The 19,824-nt window shown below is 35.1% G+C and overlaps 2 protein-coding genes and 1 pseudogene across 2 annotated transcripts; all 3 read left to right on the top strand.

The window, feature by feature from the left end:
* Nucleotides 1–1,009: 1,009 nt before the first annotated feature.
* LOC132643820 (uncharacterized) lies at nt 1,010–5,867 on the top strand (annotated as a pseudogene).
* LOC132599566 (uncharacterized) lies at nt 5,720–8,969 on the top strand. The gene is made up of 5 exons (XM_060312897.1): nt 5,720–5,859; nt 6,647–6,835; nt 7,017–7,103; nt 7,385–7,836; nt 7,972–8,969. Exons 4-5 carry the CDS (start codon nt 7,684–7,686, stop codon nt 8,590–8,592), a joined length of 774 nt encoding a protein of 257 aa, XP_060168880.1. The 5' UTR covers nt 5,720–5,859; nt 6,647–6,835; nt 7,017–7,103; nt 7,385–7,683; the 3' UTR covers nt 8,593–8,969.
* Nucleotides 8,970–15,732: 6,763 nt separating this feature from the next.
* Nucleotides 15,733–19,824, top strand: LOC132600812 (protein NRT1/ PTR FAMILY 2.7-like). Its single transcript, XM_060314213.1, has 4 exons — nt 15,733–16,035; nt 16,816–17,033; nt 17,731–18,269; nt 18,804–19,824. The coding sequence occupies exons 1-4, from the start codon at nt 15,954–15,956 to the stop codon at nt 19,651–19,653; spliced, it is 1,689 nt and encodes a 562-aa protein (XP_060170196.1). The 5' UTR covers nt 15,733–15,953; the 3' UTR covers nt 19,654–19,824.

Raw genomic sequence — 19,824 nt, 5'->3', positions numbered from 1 at the left:
GACGACGCATCTGCTCATTAGGATCTGCACGTACCGGGTTATTGGTAAGTCCCATCTCATTCGGGGTTTAGGCATTGTCTTTCTTTATTTAGTTTTGCATCTAAAGGTATGTTGGGGGCCTTATCCCAGCAAGTATGTTATGTGTTTCAGATCATGTTAGAGGTTTCATAGACAAGACAAGCGTCATGTTAGACTTCCAGAGTTGGTTAGCTGGTTTGGCTCATTTATGATATTACCTGCATTCATGACTTAATCAAGTACTTATGTTTAATATTATGACTTATTATGTTTTATAAAAGCTCATCATGCACATCACGTTATATTTCCACTCATGTATGCCTCATGATGATTCAGCAAGCCATGTGGTTCGCTCGGTCACATGCAGTCAGGCACCGAGTGCCGTGTTACGCCCAGGCCATGGTTCGGGGCGTGACAAGCATTTTCCGGTCAATACTATCCTACAATTGCACAAATGTTATTTTATATTTGTGGGCTTACAAAACTATTTGCGGAATATAGAGAATCAAACGAACATGAGGAAGTCGTTGATGAAATGATTTTCAAATTTAAAAAGTATTGTTTTCCTATTCCCGATATTTATTTGATTGCTTGTATACTTGACCCGTCTTTAAAATTAAGAGGTGCTCATGGACTTGTTGACAAAATTTATTTGCAGTCTGATATTCCTCCTAATGAACATCCAAATGTTGAAGAGTGTAAACTTAGCATAGAATTAAAAGCTAAATTAATGTATAATAATTATAAAAATGAAGAAAGTAGAAGTGGAAATCAACGTCCTTCACAAAAAAATAAGGCTAAATTTGGCAATAGAAAATTTGATAGATCAATGGATGTTGCATGGCTTGGTATTGCTAATACTCAAAATGAAAGTGATCTTGAATCTTATCTTGATCAGAGTTTGGAAAGCATAAGTGTGGACGACGACGACAATAAAGATATTTTAGGATGGTGGAGGGAGCGTGGCAAGGCATTTCCATTACTCTAAAAAATGGCTCGAGATATCCTAACTATTCAATCATCATCAGTAGCTTCGGAGGCAGCTTTTAGCGCGGTAAGATTTCAACTCGGAGATCACAGACATTCATTAGCACAAGATAGCTTGGAGATTTCTGTCTTATTCAGGGATTGGATCAACGTAGAAAGAAGAAATCGTGGGCTACCAAAATTAACCCGTCAAGAAGAAGAAGAATATGAAGAGATAATCAACACTAATAGCGATGATGGCATGGAACTTATGGACCGTCAAAGAGATATACCAATTCCAGAATTGAATGCAACGGAAGCGATACGACAATTAGAAAAAATGTACATAGATCCGTACAAGTTTTAGTGTGATAATTTATAATTAACTGCTTAGATGCCTAGTTAAAACAGAACCCTTCCTAGAAGGTGGCTATGTAGATTAGGTGATATTATTGTAACTTAGAGGCCTAATTGAAACAGAACCCTTCCTAGAAGGTTGCTGTGTAGATTATGTGCTCTTCTTGTATTTGAGACTTTGAGTCAAGTTTTATGAAATTTAAAAGATCTATTTTAATTTTTGAATAAATAAACATAAAGTTCTTGCTTGAAATTATTTTTCTTTACATAACTACAAACAAGAATGCAATTATTTATAAAGATTATAAAGACTTGAAAGTATATTTAATATTATGTAATAAATTAAAAATAATAGCCCTTAGAAGTTCAATAAAATAGTCGTTGTTAAATACATTTAAAGACTAAGTTATAAGTTATAAAAAATCAATAGTTCTTACTTGAAATTATTTTCTCCTATTATAAAATATAAATACCGAAAAATAAAGGGAAAAATACATTACCCCCCCCCCCCCCAACGTATAGCCAGATTAATTATGACGCACCCAACCTTTGCGGGCGACCTATTACCCCCCAGTCTTAATTTTTCAGTATTTTAGTACCATTTTCGGCTGACGTGGCAAAAACAAAATATGGCAAGTGAAAATGGTCCAAACGAGATATTTTAATAAAAATAAATTTTAAAAACGTTATTTATATTTTATCCTCTCACCCATCCACACCCTCCCTCTCTTTCTTCTTCTTTCTCCTCAACCACCGCTGTCGCCGCCGCCGCAGCAGCAGCAGCAGCAACAACCACCGCAGCAGCAACCACCACCGCTGCCGCCGCCGCCACCGCAGCAACAGCAGCAGGAGCAACACCGCAGCAACAGGCGGAGAGTGTAAATAAAAGATAATTAAATGAAAAAAAGTGGCAGTGACGTGGCGGAGAGTGTGCAACACTCTCCACTGTGCAACTGGGCTTCAATTTCTTTTAGCTACGTCAGTCAAAAAATGGTACAAAAATACATAAAAATTAAGACTGGGGGGGGGGGGTAATAGGTCGCCCGCAAAGGTTGGGTGCGTTATAATTAATCTAGCTATACGTTGGGGGGGGGGGGGGAGTTTAATGTATTTTTCCAAAAATAAATCCAAGTCTTTAAAATTTTTATAGTGACTAGAAAATTTAATATTAGCTAATAAGTTATCAATTTAAATGTTAAGTTTGAAGTTTTATAAAAAAAAGTCCCCGGCCCTCCCCCCCCCCCCCCCCCCCCCCCCCAATCCCCCCAGGCCCGTCTCGTCCCCCCTTGGAGTGGGACGGGACGGGCCCCCCAAAAAGTCCCCTCTAATCCCGTCCCCACAGTCCCGATCCCCCCAAAGTCCCCCTTTAAGAAGTCCCCGTCCCGTCCCGTCCCCCCCAAAATGTCCCCTACCGTCCCCGTCCCGTCCCCCCTGCCACCCTTACCCTCATCATAGTAAATTCATCACTATAATCATTCTCTGCCGACAAAGTGAATACTTCTTTTTCTCCATTCATAGACGCAACATAAATTGGTGTCTCTCCCTTACTATTCCTCTCCAAAACTTAACATTATTTTCACAATTTGTGTTCGGCCGAGCCTAGCAGCTTCATGCAAAGCCTTATTTCCATTATTATTTTTAGTTCTCAAGTCTTCACTACTCAATGACCGTTCCTCGATAAGTAATTTTAGCACGGTCACGTTCCGATGAACAACGAGAAAATGGAGAATTGTGTCGCCGCTATTATTGATCGGCGATATAGCTTCTCCTCTCCAAAAATCGCGTAATATTTCAATCTATTTTTTATCGTTACATTTTGTTGTTGTGTAAGCTGCGGATTCGCGATGACTTGTTGAATTGATGATTTTTTTGCCATGATAACTAACTTAAATATTTTAATATGGTTACTGACTCTGCTACTTTCAGATGAATCATGAATAAATTACTATATTTGGTTTAAACATATAAATAAGTGTTGTCATTTGGAATAAAATATTAATTCTACTGCAAGCAAGATTAATTAGGAATATTATCTACTGCAAGCAAGATTAATTAGGAATATTATTTGCTTTAAATGTTAATGTCTTCTCGTTGAAACTCAGAATAACATTTAAGTATAGGGCAAGCAAATTCGGGACTCCTCACTCCGTTTGACACGATTAGGATTTTGGAATATGGTGGTTGAACTATTTACTCCATCCGCAATTTATATGATATAATTTGACTAGGCACGAAGTTTAAGAAAAAAATGAAGATTTTTAAAATTTTTGATCTAAAACAAATCATAGATATTTGTGTGGAGTATATATAAGCCTAACTATTTAATATTTAGTGTGAATTCGAATATATAACCTTTCAGTTTTTTTTTTTTAAATAAATTTAAATATTCATAGATTACATGAAAGTATTATAAGTCACAATAATTAACAATTTAAAATATTTAAAAGGTATGTGAAAAAAATTACAATAAAAGAAAAACTTTTTGACCCTCCAAATTATAATAGGGTCACATAAAGTGAGATAGTAGTATTTGCTTTGAGAGTAAGTATTAGTCTTCTCATTGGTATAACATTAATTCTCTAGCTGCAAGCACATTTCTTTACCTTTAAAGCAAAAATTTAGCTGCAAAAAAAATTCTTTACCTTTAAACACTTGCCATAAACAGGAAGGAATGAACGAATGTTTTTTAAAAAGGTTAGTTTATACACTTACATGAAGTGCATTCAAATATCTTGTTGACGGTTTGATTTGTTGTATTAAAAATAATGTGTATTGTATAATTTCTAAGAAAAAGTTGTTTGTTTACAAAAATATTCTTCACCTTATTTAGTAGAAAAAAGATTTGAGGGCTTCGGGGTATTTTTATCATTTTCATTGTTTTATCTAGGAATAACTAATCCTAGAACTATTATTCCACCATTTGGCATGGATAACCGGGAATAACTTATCCCAAAATTAGTAACCAAGCAAGGGATAAGGCAGTACCAAATGCATTACTAAATTTTTAGTCCGACAATATTTATGCTTGTCCATCATATCAACCACAATAACTAATCCAACATAACTAATTCCATCATAACTTGTCTTCGAACCAAACGACCGCTAAGTGTTCGACAGACCACTGCATCACTTCTATCAGAGAAGATACCCTCTAAATTTTGTACAAATATTGGATAGAAGAAGTTAGAATTTTATGTGTTAATCTTGTATCAAAATTCTGCAACTCTAGAGTCTAGACCAATATATATGAGATAGATAAATGTATTTGCTTGCATATTAAATACTACCAGTAAATATGAGTACATAGCAGAATTCAGATTCTTTTATGTTAAACAACAAGTTCGTTGAGACATGGGCTGTTGGATTTACTTGTGCATCTCAATTGTTCGATATATTGACGCAACTACTTTAATGCTTGACATCCACTCTTAACCAAATGTCTCTGCTTCTGATACCTGGGAATGAAAAAAATCCTGTTGGGAGCGCTGCCCCCAAAATGGACCCTACAACACACGATCCGTATTTAGTCGGGCTCCAATGCAGGTACCAAATACCGGGTGAGAAACAAAAAAAAAAAGTTGCATGTTTTTCATGGTACCTGTTAGTTTGCCAACAGATTCCTGGGGTTGGGGGGCGGGGGGGGGGGGGGTGCTTTTTTATTGATGCAGATAGTTTAAAGATGTAGTTTATGCTTGGAGCGTAGTTTAGGGATATTTCAGCATTGTGGAAATGTGAAACACATTTCCTAGTGTTCTGGTAGCTCACCTCCTGTTCCTAGTCCATTTCTTTTTTGGTTTCACAGAAACAATTCACCATATTGCCAAAAATCTAGACTAACAAAAGTGACTGGATGGGGCCAGACATAGAGCATCATGAGTATTACTTAAATAATTTACGTAACAACTTTCTTAAAGATAAAGGGATTAGCTTGTGGTATGTTGATTCCAATTGGAAGACTACTTCAAGACAAATTAAGTACTAATATCTGAAAGTAGCAGAATCAGTCTCTAACCATACAAAGAATTTGAACAAGTTAGGGAAAGACAGTGGTCAATTGCAATTCGCCAATCTGCAGCTTATACAGCAGCAAAGGGTAACGATCAGAAATCTTTAGAAATCCTTCGCGATTTCTGGAGAGAAGAAATGGTCGCGCCCATCAATAATCGTGGCGACAGTATTCTTCATTTTCTTGCCATCGGGGGAAATGTGGATGCACTTAGATTACTTATTGAGGAAAGGCTGATGAGCAGTGAAGATCTCAAAATCAAGAATAAGAATGGGGATACTCCTCTGCATGAAGCTGCTAGATTTGGGAGAAAGCTGGAATTGATATTAAGCTCGGGAGGGGACCTTGTCTTGATGTGCAATAATTTGGGAGAGACACCGGTTTATGTTGCTGCAGCGAGTGGAGAGAAAGAAGTGTTCATTTTGTTGGCAGAGCAAAATTTTAGTGAATTCACTGTGACGAGGACGATGGAAGCACTGTTCTTCATGCTGCCGTAACTCAAGAGTCTTACCGTCAGTGATCTTCAGCTGTAATGTCTTTTCACGCATTCCTGAAATGTTTGGATAGGAGAACTTGATATATGACAGGAACATGCATGGTTGGGAACTTATTTGTATAACTTTTGTACACAATCGGGTTAAAATAGCTTACAGGAACTGGTAGCTCTCTATAGTTGGCCCAATTCGGTAATACATAGAAATTAAAGTATAAATCTTGCTATAAGAAGTTAAAATGCACTGATAACGTAAATATCAGTTACATGTCTATAAGTTAAATTTTATCTCATCCATCTAATTTTAATATAGGACGAATTTACATCATTCACGAGAAGTATTGAAATAGGATAATAATTATTGGTGGTTCATATTTTCACATTGATTATATAGTTTTGCCTAATTTTGATTCTAAACCTTAGATCATACATTTTAATAGCATTTAATTTTTGACTTCTCACAAAGGGCTATTCAAAAGTATGTGAGAATTTAACTTATGACCTTTCTTCCGATGAATTCTGTCCTTAAGATCCCCAAGCCTCCTCCACCCACTATAATCCTGCCAAAACTATAACTCCAACTGGTTAGCTATGATGGTTTTGAAGGTTTATGTCAAGTTTGTTTGATGCCACATAGAGTTTAACTTCCCTTTTTCGAAGAAAAAATAATAATAAAACCACAAGTTCAGTAGAAATCAGAACTTGGCTACAACATACTCTAAGATCAAAGTTGTAGCTGAACCTCATGGCCAGGCTGAATATTGATGAAGGGCCTTTTTTCTTTTTCCGCATGAAACGGGAACCAGACTTCGCATTATATTTGCTGAATCTATATCCTGAACTAGCCAGCAAGCATGATGGAACGGGTACGACTGCATTGAACATATTGGCTACGAAGCCCTTCTCTTTCAGAAGTGGATCATCATACATGTTTGGTCAAGCAGGCACTACGCCTTTTGTTCCTATGCAGATGGTTTAAACATTTATCTACTTATGTAAGTGTTCCCCGAGATCAATATTCTTTTTCAAATATTTGAATAACAACAAAAGAGCATTTATTAAATACTTTATAGAAGGCTTACAATTGCTGATTCTGATCGACTAGCAGTTTTAACTTTGACTTAAACCAAAAATATGACCGGTTTCTCATATTGGGGATCTCGTGCCATGGAACAGGCATACCAGCAATGTATGTGGAATCAAGAACTAATGCAGCTGTCTTCTCTAAGAGAGAAAGGTTTTCATTGATCAGCCTTTTACTAGGTAGGATATTTCTCCAATAGACACCCCCCCCCCCCCCCCCCCGGAGACTCCTCTTGTGGGACCACACAAGGTATGTTGTTGTTGGTATACATAAAGGTTAATTACAGTATAACCTCATTGATGCAAGTCTCAAGGTTGTCCCCTTCTATTTAGCTGAGTATGTATTACCTAGTAAGTGAGTTGATCAACATCTGAAAATTGAACGGATCATGTTAATTACTTTGTCCTGTTGTTAATTTCATTCTCTCTTCTTGCTTTTTGGCTGCATTTTCCTTTTAAAGGTAATGCATGGTTAGGAGAGATTGATGATGCAAAGCAAAAGCATATCCTTGCGTTAAAATTACCACAATGATTGATAGAGGAAGAAGATTGGAGCTACTATGCAGATAGTGTAACAAATCCGTTAATACAGGCAACAAAACTTGGTATTGATGAGTTAGTCGTGGAAATTATACAAAAATATCCTCAAGCTGCAGAAACCTTGGATGAAGATGGAAAGAAAATATTGCATATAGCAGCAGAGAGGAAAAACAGGTTCCTATTTGATCACTTTCTGAAAAAAGTAGCTCATAAGGATAGGATGCTTGCAGATATCGATCAACAAGGAAAGACCGTTATGCATTTTGCAGCAAGTGTTGGGTCCCCATATAGATTTTCTATGGGAGAACCAAGTGAAATGACAGGGGGTATAAAAGCAGTACTGCTCATGATGTGGGGTGTGCTTTGGTTTAAGGTACTTTTCCTACATCTGTTTCCCTTTATAACAATTACATACCCTCTAATTGATTTCATAGAAAAAAACTTTCTTAATATTTTCCAATTATAGATTTTCTGCTTATCTCTTATTCAGATGAATTTGTTTTTGAAGCTCGTAAAATACTGTGTCCATCCACGTTTATGGAGTCTGAAGAATTCTGAAGGCCTGACTGCCAAAGAGTTATTCGAGAGAACCCATTCAGGTGTCCGTAAAGAAGCAGAGAAAACAATCAGAGACTTAAGGAATTCAGTTCTCATACTGGCTACTCTTCTCAGTACAATAAACTTTGCTGCAGTTTTTACAGTCCCCGGAGGATTTGATGAGAAAACTGGCCTACCTATTCTCCTCAACACTGACGGTACTAAGTCAGAGTTGTGTATGTTGATGTTTTTCTTAGGTGCAACAGCTCTTTTCAATTCAGTATTCACCATGGGCGCTTTGCTTTCGTTTCTTCTCTCCAAGTTTGACTCAGATGACTTTTATATTGCCATTCCATTGAAGATCTGTGGTGTCTATACTTTTGTGTATTACTCTGCAGCAATCACAGTTTTGGCCGGCATTCAAGCCCTTAATCTTGAGAATATGTTCATGAACAAAGATGTCTGGTGGCCAGTGGCGGAGCCACATAGAGCCGAGGGTGTTCATCTGAACCCCCTCGGCCGAAAAAAACACTATTTTTACGAAGTTAAAATTATTTTTTATGTATATATAGTAGATGTTGAACCCCCTTAGGCTTCTGCGTATGTTTACTTTTTATTTTTATTTTTTTTATTTTGAACCCCCTCGGCGGAAATCCTGGCTCCGCCACTGCTGATGGCTATGTTTTTTTATGCTTTGTCTTGCATTTCTTGGGACCTTAATATTTGTAGACATGTCTTATCTCGTTTTTTATTATATGTACCATTTCCTTCGTTATTCAGTTTCTTACAAGAGGCAATATATGTAATCTGAAATACCATTTGTGATATCATACGGCAGATAGCCTTTTTGTTTTTCTGCATAGCCCATATGGATTGTTGTTCTTGTTCTTGACATTAGTTCGTCATTTTCTTGTACAACTTTGGCACAGGCATAGGCCGCCTAGAACTCTGAGATGTTGTAGGGTTGGTTTCCTTCCTTGTAGTCTCTTATAGGGAGACTTATTCTCTATTACTGAACTAGGCATTCTGTCTATGATATATATACTGCTGCTAATACTCACAAACCCCCGAACCCGATTGATATTTCTACTTTGAAATTTGATAGCTCTACAGACCTCTAGAATATGCTTATGCTTCCTTTTAGCTACTCCATTTTGTTGAGGTGTGCATGCACAAGTTTTTTTGATGAATAATGCCTAGATTTCTAAATAGATCACTGCAGATCGAGTTTACATCTATCCTTGTGATTTTGGTAATCTAGTTAAACTGAGTCCTCACAAGACATAAACTGGTGTAAGACCATGCAGATTGAGTCCACAAACTCTGTGCAATTATCTATCCTTATGATTTATATAGTCTTGTCAAACTGAGTCCTTACAAGATTTTTAAACTGTTGTAAGACCACACACATCACTTTTAAATTTTAATAGAAAAAGCCAAATAATTCTGGAGTCAAGAAGTATTTATTTCCTTCAAAAGCAGTCACTTTATAAGGTCTCCATACATGCATCCATATGAACTAAGTCAAAACAAGTAAACGACTTAATACTGTACTAGCAAACTATGCCCGTGCGATGCACGGACCCAACATGATTAATTTGGTTACTCACTTTCACTTAAATTGAAACAGAGGAACTATATGCCAAATGAAGGAAATGAAAGAACAATTGAGACACTGCGGACACGTGGGGACTTGAAAAGTAAACGCACAAGAGGAGTTATTAATGTTGAACTTCTGAAATGTACACATGCTAGTCCCGGCTTAGAGTACAATTTCAGTTGCTTTTTGTACAACTTATTGTTGCTGTGTTCGCCCACCTTGGGCGTTTGTTGTTAAATAAAAAAAATTATCTTATTTTGGTTATGTCCGCCTCTTTTTATATTTAGTAAGTTGACAATTCAAATATCCTACATGTCAAGTTTATAATCACAAGATTCAAAAGATATTTTATTATCTTATACACATTTTAATTTAGAACCACAAGATTTGAAAATCTATCTTTATTTCTTAAATGTCGTGTCTAGTCAAACGTAGATACTTAAATTGAGACAGGGTGAGTATATGCCAAATGAAGAAAATGAAAGGACAATTAAGACACAGCGGACCCGTAGGGACTTAAAAAGTGAACACACAAGAGGTAGAATTAATGTTCAACTTTTGAAATTTACACATGTTAGTCCCTACTTAGAGTGCAATTTCAGTTGCTTTTTGTACAACTTATTGTTGTTGTGTTCGTCCACCTTGGGCGTTTACATATAATAAGAAAAATATAGAATGAAAAAATAGACATATATTTTTAGTAATGTGGCCAAGTAATATGGGACGAAGGGAGTACTTCATTTATTAATTCTTAAAGAAAGTGAAAAGTCAAGTATAGTAATGTGGCCAAGTAATATGGGACGAAAGTACTTCATTTATTAATTCGTAAAGAACGCGAAAAGTCAAGTAATAGGGCCAAGTAATATGAGACGGAGGGAGTATTTCATATATTAATTTTTAAAGAACGTGAAAAGTCAAAAGTGAACAAGTAAAAGTGCATGAGAAAATAAATATATGTCGGAGAATTAAAATTGAAGTGCATACATGTATACATGAGAAGAAAATAAATATTCAGCAAGAACGTGAAAAGTCAAAAGTGAATAAGTAAAAGTGCACGAAGGAAATAAATATGTGTTGGAGAATTAAAATTGAAGTGCACATGTTTATAGAGAATATATATTCACTACTATGACATATGTCTACGTGGGATTTATTAATTCTTAAAGAACGTGAAAAGTCAAAAGTGAACAAGTAAAAGTGCACGGAGGAAATAAATAAGTGTATATGTGTATACATGAGAAGAGAATAAATATTAAGTACTATGACATATGTCCGCGTGGGATAAAAAAGTAGTTTGTTAAAGTGTACAAGTTATATAGTTTTTAGTACAAGCATTCATTGCATGTACAATCTATAAAACTTTTGGTACAAGCAATCATAGTTGTACTAGTCCTCCCTCCACACTTATATATAATAGAAAAATGACAATCTAGTTTATTTTGCACAGGGATAGACTTTTTTCCGTCGCGATAGGAAGGCTCGTTACCGCGAAGAGAAGTCAAGCAATCCTCTTTCACGAACACGACCTAGCCCACGCTACCGCGATGAACAACACACTTTCCTTATGCATGCGATCGCGAAGCACTGTTGTTGCACCAGAAAAAAAAAAAATTGGTGTAGCCCATTAGGTGGTTTTGGTTTCAAAACCCACTCGAATTCCTCGGGTCCCTATCTGAACCCCTCAAACAAGCCTCAAATAGTAAATATGACCTGTTAAAAGTTTCGAACCCTAAAATGAAACGTTAAACTTAAAATTTAGCGTCGATTGTTGCATAAATAAACGTAAGAACATAAGAAAAGGTTATTCAACGTCGACCATAGGATTTTTTTTTTTCAACCTAATTCGATTCCCCCTCATAATGCTTCTTGATTAATTAGAAGCATAAATTATTAGTAAATTTTGATATTAGCCACACTTTCAAATAGAATCTTGTTTTTCCACTAATTCATCCATGTAAACTTGTAAAGTACAAAAAGTAACATGGAAGGAATTTCAATTGTATTACATTAATATTATTCATATAAGGAACTGATTTATATAGGGTAATTAAAAATCTTAATTGATTGTAAGGTCCTGAATATTAAAACGAATATTAAAACTTTCTCCTAATAATTCAAATAAGAAAATATTTAAAATATAGATTTGTAGTTGATTTCAAAGTCCTAGATATTTTAAAAAAATTAAAATAGAGGTATGGTAATTGTGTTACATAGTTCAATAAGAAAACAATTTATATAAGGTAAAATTTTAAACGATTTAAATTACTAAATACTAGGAATTCCTAATACGTAACTCAAATATGGAGAGATAATAACCACAATTTTAGTTGATATCAAAGTTATAAATATCAGAAAAATAATTAAATTACATATTTTGTCTAATATGAAAATAATTTTTAAAGGGCAAAAAAGTTGATCAAGATATTGTGTTGAGGATTCATATTTATATAGTACATAGTATAGATTGCAGATTGATTGTTAATAAAAAGGTATAAAGCATTCTGCGTTAACAGGGTCCAAGAAAGGGCTGCACCCCAAAGGGTGTGATGTAGACAGCCTACGCCATAGATTGATTGTTAATCTTTTGTATAAATGATAAGTAGTCTATTATAACAAGTTGTAAATTAATCCAATAATATGAAAAAGTTTAGTTCTCTAAAATAACCCTACCAACAAATTTAAAATATTCATATATATATATATATATGAGAATATTTGTCTTTAACTCCAGTCATCTATCTATTTCTGTATTGATGATTGGTATTATAACTAGTTGACTAGAGAAAGGGGCTGTCTCTCCAACCCTTATCTCTATTAATTGAATACAGTTAGATCTGCATATTTTATCCTACTTAGATGATTACATATCCTATTGCATATGAGTTACGTTATTTTCAAAATTGCTAGTATTGTTTAGAATTCCCTCGTGTTTACATAGTTTGATATGCTCTCCAGCAATAATAATTGATAATGCAAGTTTATATAACTATTTGAAGTTATGTTTTCTACCATTACACATTCACTCTCTTGTAGACACAATATAGATATTCATTTTTTTTTAATTAAACAATTGTATTAATCACCAAGCAAATAAGTTCGGAGCAAAGTATCCCAGCTTTGCTTCTCATACAATCAATCCAAATAATGCAACCTAGGCTATTACACCAAAAATAGAGATTTTGTAAAACACTCCTAAGTCTTAGGGATGCGCTTACATTGCAGACACATGCTATTTCTTTAGCTATACCTGCTGGTTCCCTCTTTTTCTATTATAAACTCTAGTGTTTCTTTCTGTCCAGATTGCTTGAACAGTTTTTGTGAAGATTAGCTTGAGTAGTTGGGCATGACTTGATCTTCCTTTAATCCTCACAACTAGAAACAGATTATCTTTTTTCACTGACTTCAGTGGGAAATTTGTGATAAATCATGACTTTCTCACCTCATTTCCGCCGAACTAGCTCACTGGGAAAACGTACGGTGGAAGACAGATTCCCATTGAAACAATTCAAATCTTTCCGTGTGAAAACACTACTAATTAGGTTTTTCCCACCGACATTCACTGAAAATAACCACTGAACATTTTCCAGTGCGAAATTTCAGTAGGAAAATGATGATTTTTTAGTAGTGCCTCTTGATTATCCACTGATACATTTGGATGTTGTCTAGTGTAACATTAGTTGGACAGTGTATCCAATCCATTAGTCTCTTTCACAATTCTCTTTCACAACTGCCTAGCAAAGATGCATTCAGTGAACTAAGTGTTCATTAGTCTCGAATCCTGTTGCACACATCACAAAATGAGGGTCAACATTGACACTTCACCCCCCACCTCCCACGCCACCACCCCCAATCTCAATAGTCTCTCTAGAGTGCTCTTTGGTCTTGCCTAAATTTTATACATCAAGTGTTTCCACTCAACTCTTAAGAACTGCAAATGCACATGATTGATCATGCTTTTAGTTGTGGAAGGGGACCCTGAATTTGTTTGCTTCTAATATTTTTCTCACCATCCAACATGCCCATTGGGGTATAGGTATTTGATCACAACATAGATATTCGTAAATGAAGTGCCTTAAATACTTATCCCTTGATCAATTTTGTTTCATGGTTTTTAGCCCAAGGGAAGCAATCATTCAACCACTACTGATCAATCCTCATGAAGAAGCAATTATAAAAGAATTTAAAACATTAGAAAACTAGAAGCTCATTTGAGTTTGCTGATCATAAATAGTTGATAGGGCATTGTATGTTGATAAGTACTTTTAAGTGCTGAAATTAATTTTATAAATAAGCAGTTATGTGTTTCGATAAAAAAGTTGAAATTGATAAGAAACAATTGATATGTTTGGTAAACCAGTGATACTGTAATAATTTTGTTTTGATAAAATGATTAAAATACCGTTAATTATTTTTCTGCAAGAAATTAAATTATAAATTCTATAGTATCTTTGGAAGGAGAAGAATGAATGACAGTATAAAATGGAAAGGAACTTAATAAGAAGCTTTGTTTTAGAAAACGTTTTTGAGAATTAAAAAAAATATTAAGAATAAAATAATAAAAATCTTGGTCAAACTAAAGTTTTTATAAACTTAAAAAAAGTTATAATTTAAGGGTGATTAACTTATGGCTTTTACCACCAAGGATGTTGTGCAGCGGATGGGCTGTTCCTTCCTTAACCAGAGGTCTCGGGTTCGAGTCCTACATCTGAAAAAATTCTTAGTAGGGAGTGCTTCCCCCAGAAATGAGCTTTACCCGGTAAGAATCTGAATATAGTCGGACTCTAATGTGAGTACCGGACACCGTGTGGAATAAGCACTTGACTTACTGCCCCCGTTCCATAGTAATTAATTGTCCTTTAGCTTTAAGAAATTGTCCCGCAATGATTGTTGCTTTAGGAATAAAATTAAAGTTGACAATTATTTCCAATTATACCCTTAATATTAAGGAAAAACACAATATTAAGAGGAAAAGTCAAATTACTTTTATTAAATAGAGATAACTTAGTAAACTACTTGTATTTACTGCTTAATGAGCGTGAAAAGAGCTAAAACAATACTTTATGTGTTTATCAAACGCCTAAATAAGCCAAAAAAATACTTTGTAAACCAGTTTGACCAACTTATAAACTTAGCCAAACACACTCTAAGCGTCGAAAGAAAGCGAGTCAACTGGAAGATAAATAAGGTAACTATTGTTGGGATAATGAATGTGGAAGATAAATTAAAAAGAAAATTTCTCCAATGGCCTATCAAGATCTCCAACAAACGTAACTCTTAGTAGCTCTGTTGGTTAGCTACCTGAATTTCACCTTATTGGTGAAGGCTCGATTCTCCACCTTATAATTTCCTTCTTAATTTCTCCTTCCCTGCCCCTAATTTGTTTAATTTTTATAAAAAAGATCTCCAACAAAGGCCCCTCTATATCACATACTTTTTTCACGGATGACCTCACTCTCATGACAAGAGCTGATGAAATTTTTTGTAAAACAAGAGAGAGTGTGTCATGAGACTTCGGGTCATACTATTAACCATGCTAAGTCAAAAAAAAAAAAAAAAAAAAAAAAAAAAAAAAAAAAAAAAAAAAAAAAAGGGCAAAGGATATATCCAGGATTAATCTTCAAATAAAAAGCGGTTATGATTTTTGAAAATACTTGGATTTCTCAATATTCCATAAAAAAATTAAAAAAAAAAAATACTAAAACGGACTACCAATTCGTGATAGACAACTTTCATGAAAAATTATTCGATTGGAAAACCAAATTCTTAAATATGGCACGGAGAACAACCTTAGCAGAGTCATGTTTAAAAATAATATACCAACACAGGTTATGCAATTTATCAACTTGCATTTGGGGAACAACTGATTCCCAAAAAAAGCTCCATCGAATCAAATGGGACACCCTGATCATGGACAAAACAAATGGAGGGATTGCAGCTAAAAAATAACAAAAATCTGGCCTTTGTAATGATGCATATTAAGTACTATTAGTATATTATCTTGTTGACCGAAAAAAAACAAAATCTCTTCCACCTTTGTATTTATATTATTTTTATTTATAAACAGCGGACCAGGAAGTCTAAGAGAAAGTGAATGAAAAGGAATAAATACCTACAACACAAATCCTTAATATTTTGGGCAAAAGAAAATGTTGAATATCATGTTAGTTAAGATATTCTCTCTCTTATCTACTTCTACTTTATGCGTTATAAACTCTTTTTATACTGGAGATGGAACTGAGAATATCATTTTTTTTTTCTCCTAACCTTACAAGCCTTCTTAAAAGTTCTATAAATAGAAACATAGCATTTATTAGAAGTCAGCAGTATCTATACTAAGACTAGAGGCTAACATTATGGATGGAGAGGCACAAATATTGACGAGCTCAGCTGGACATGGAAAACGAGGAGGCTGGATCACTTTCCCTTTTACTATAGGTCTCTTTCTCTAATTTCTCTATATTGTGTGCGTATATCTTGAGTGTGTGTGTATATATTTGAAAAGTAATATACATAGTATAATGGTACTAATGGTTTGTTGATTTTTTTTTCTTCAATTTCATCCAACTCCATTGGAGAGGATGCATCTTTTATTAATCAGTCAAAACGAAACAGAGGATTGTCTTTCTCTAACTTCTATGATCAATGGTTTGTTGATTTAACATATTAATATTAAACTGTGTGTTCATCTCATCTAAAAATCTAAGCTTCTGTTTGGCTATAAACTTGAAGTTGAAACTAGAAACTTGAAAATTTAAACTTTTGAACTTTTGAAGTAGTGATTTTTGAAACTTGAAGTTGTGCATTTTACTTGGAAAAAATCTAAAGTTTTGTGGAAGTGAAATTTCTCCTGATTTATGAAACTTGAAAATATTTTGAAGATAAATTTTTTAAATCTGATCAAATTTCATGACCAAACAAATATTGAAGATAAATTTTCAAAATTTAATCCAAAATCTATGGCCAAATACTAGCTAAATTGTTAAGTGAAAAGAGCATAGGCGGAGCAAGGGGTTCGTTTGAACTCCTTCACCGGAAAATTACACTATATATATAGTTAAATTACTTTTTAATGTATATATAGAAGATGTTGAATCTCCTTGGTTTCTTGGCACGTTTATTTCCTTATTTTTGTTGAATTCCTTTAATAAAATCCTGATTCCGTTATTAAAAAGAGTACACTTTTATTTACTCAATTACAACTTTCAATAATTGCAGCAACGACGGCGGGGTTGAACATAGCAGCAGGAGGTTGGATGACCAACCTGACAGTGTATCTAATAAAGGAATTTGGAATGAATAGCATTGATGCTGCACAAGTTTCTAATGTTATGAACGGCTCTGTCAGTTTTGTTCCTGTGTTTGCTGCTGTTCTTGCTGATTCCTTCTTTGGTTGTTTCTCTGTTGTTTGGATTTCTTCTTTCATTTCACTACTGGTAATTTTTTCTCCAACACCGTTCCCTTTTCTTTTTATCTTTTTGGTTTGTTATTAAATAGAAGCGAAACTAGGGTTTGAAGTTTATAGGATGAACTAGTTATCAAATGAATAACTCATTTTAGTAGTTGGGTTTGAAATTAAATACTCCTTCCGTCTCAATTTATGTGATATAGTTTGGCTAAGCACGAAGTTTAAGAAAAAAAATACTCCCTCCGTCCCAAAAAGATTCTCTTAGGGGGGGCCATATTTGGGGAACGTTGCCCATGGCTAAAACCAACCAGATTTAAATTGACTTTTAGCGGTTTTTGGTCGGTACTAGGCCGGTTCCATGATGAGCCTGGAAGGAAGTGGTCCCTTGTTGGGCCGGTCTGGTGAGCCCATCCCCTGGAACCCATACCTTCCGAGCCAGCGAGCCCCCGCCTCCTTCCCTACCCGGGGTACATCTAGTCCTGGTCATGGGTTGGTTTCGGGCCGGTTACACAAACCGCCCTACTTGACAACCTTATATAGATATAATTAAATTATTTTATAATTTTGGTGCAATAAATTGAAAGTTGAATGATTATACCAATTTTACTTAAATGACTTTTCTATTGTCTGATAAAACTTTTTTGTCTATCCTGAGGACCATAATAATTCATCATTTGCTTAAAATGAAACTCTATGTGATTATCTGACTTTAACTACTCTCACAGGGCATAATTCTCTTAGCTTTAACAGCAACCATTGATACACTAAGGCCTCAACAGATATGCAAAAATGATTCAGACATTTGCATGGCACCAACAAAAGTTCAATTTGCCTTATTATATGGAGGTATCACCTTGGCATCTATTGGGTTAGGTGGCATGAGAACTAACATAGCAACTATTGGAGCAAACCAATTTCGTGACTCAAAGTACCAAAACATGTTTTTCAATTGGTTCTTCTTCACCATGTACATTGGGACAGTAATTGGAGCCACAATTATTGTGTACATAGAAGACAATGTGAGTTGGAAATTTGGGTATTTTGTATGTGTGGCTGCTAATTTTATTGGTTTAGTTGTCTTCTTGGCTGGAAGTCGCTTTTATCATTGTGCTAAGCTTGAAGGTAGCCCTTTTACTAGTTTGGCTCGTGTGATTGTAGCAACCATTCGAAAAAGGAAACTTACAATTTCCCAAGAAAATTGGTATTATGGACCACATGTCAATGCTGATCAAACAATGTCAACTTCCCCTTCAAGAAGCTTTGGGTGAGTTCCTTTTTATCAATTTTGAAATTCATACACTAGTACGTTATCTTTTTTCTTGTTTATTGTTTCCGAGGTGGCAAATGGACGACTTAGGTCAAACCTGAACGAGTCAAAAAGAAACAAACTAGTAAATGGATTATCGAATTTGTCCAAAGTTTGGTTGGGTCAAATTTTGGTCAAGATGAGTCAAATAAAGAGTCCTAACCCAATATGTCCAACATGAAATAACCTTCTTCTCCTTTTTTGTGTTACTTTTTCGAAAAAAAACAAATGCCAAAACCTAATGGATTAATAAGTCCTTCCAAATTAAATTTCCATAATTCACTACCTCTAAATTTGATTGTGTAAGTTTGGGATTATTTGGACCCGTTTGACCTAATATCTTGATGTGTCATTTCAGTTCAACCAACAAGGTCACAACTCAACCTGTTTAAACTTGGGCATGTTAGACAGTTTACTAAATAATAGGTTAATTTTTCCACCTCTATGAATTGGAATTCAAAATATGTATTGATCTCTTCACTTGTGATGCAGATTCTTGAACCGTGCAGCGCTAAAATGTGAAGGAGACGTTAAACAGGACGGCTCAATCGCTAAACCATGGAAACTCTGTGCAGCAAGTGAAGTAGAAGACTTCAAAAGCCTAATGACAACTCTGCCATTGTGTTCATCCAGCATATTTCTTTCTACTCCAATTGCAGTCCTAATTAGCTTGTCTGTTCTTCAAGCCTTAGTCATGGACAGACACTTAGGACCACATTTTCAAATCCCCGCGGGTTCAATCCCGGTCATTGTATTGGTCACCACCTCAATTTTTCTACCAATACTCGACAGATTTCTCTATCCCACGTGGGAAAAATTTATTGGCCAATCCGTCACACCCTTCAAACGAATTGGACTAGGGCACGTGCTCACTTTTATTGCCTTAGGAGTGGCAGCATTGGTCGAGTCAAAAAGACTACATGTAGCACATAATTCACACAACCTTAATCAAGGTTCCAGTAATATTGTGCCTATTTCTGTCTTATGGCTCGTGCCACAACTAGTTATTATTGGGATCGGAGAGGCATTTCATTTTCCGGGACAAGTATCATTGTACTACCAAGAATTTCCGACATCCTTAAAGAGTGTCTCAACAGCCATAACATGGTTAGTCGTTGCCATTTCATATTACTTGGCCACTGCGTTGATTGATCTCTTTCGCAGGGCGACTAGTTGGTTGCCTAATGACATAAACCAGGGGAGAATAGATAATTTTTATTGGGTGTTTGCTGTGATTGGAGTGTTGAATTTTGGTTATTATTTACTATGTGTTTGGTTCTACAAGAGAAAAAATGGGAACAAGGTGGTCGATCATGGGGCATCCAAAGCTTCCGACAACTGATTTTAGTATGGCTCGAGTATGCAGTGACAGATCCAAAATTTAAACGTTTTGGATTCTGAAATATATGTCTAGTTCTATCTATATGTAGGTTTTTTTTTTTTTTTTTGTGTGTGTGTGTTTGTACTTCCGAATCGATGAAACCATTGTTGGATCCGGTACGATAAATTTGTA

Source organism: Lycium barbarum, chromosome 6 (genome assembly GCF_019175385.1).
Source record: "Lycium barbarum isolate Lr01 chromosome 6, ASM1917538v2, whole genome shotgun sequence".
In the NCBI taxonomy this organism is placed as follows: Eukaryota; Viridiplantae; Streptophyta; class Magnoliopsida; order Solanales; family Solanaceae; genus Lycium; species Lycium barbarum.
This window is presented reverse-complemented; position numbering and strand designations above follow the sequence as displayed.

What these genes read in the sequence shown, in the direction of transcription:
- LOC132599566 (XM_060312897.1), top strand. Translation starts at nt 7,684, where the DNA reads ATGCTTGCAGATATCGATCAACAAGGAAAGACCGTTATGCATTTTGCA. An exon ending in GGGGTGTGCTTTGGTTTAAG is followed by an intron (nt 7,837 to 7,971) that starts GTACTTTTCCTA and finishes TTGTTTTTGAAG; the next exon opens with CTCGTAAAATACTGTGTCCA.
- LOC132600812 (XM_060314213.1), top strand. Translation starts at nt 15,954, where the DNA reads ATGGATGGAGAGGCACAAATATTGACGAGCTCAGCTGGACATGGAAAA. An exon ending in CACTTTCCCTTTTACTATAG is followed by an intron (nt 16,036 to 16,815) that starts GTCTCTTTCTCT and finishes CAATAATTGCAG; the next exon opens with CAACGACGGCGGGGTTGAAC. An exon ending in CTTCTTTCATTTCACTACTG is followed by an intron (nt 17,034 to 17,730) that starts GTAATTTTTTCT and finishes CTACTCTCACAG; the next exon opens with GGCATAATTCTCTTAGCTTT.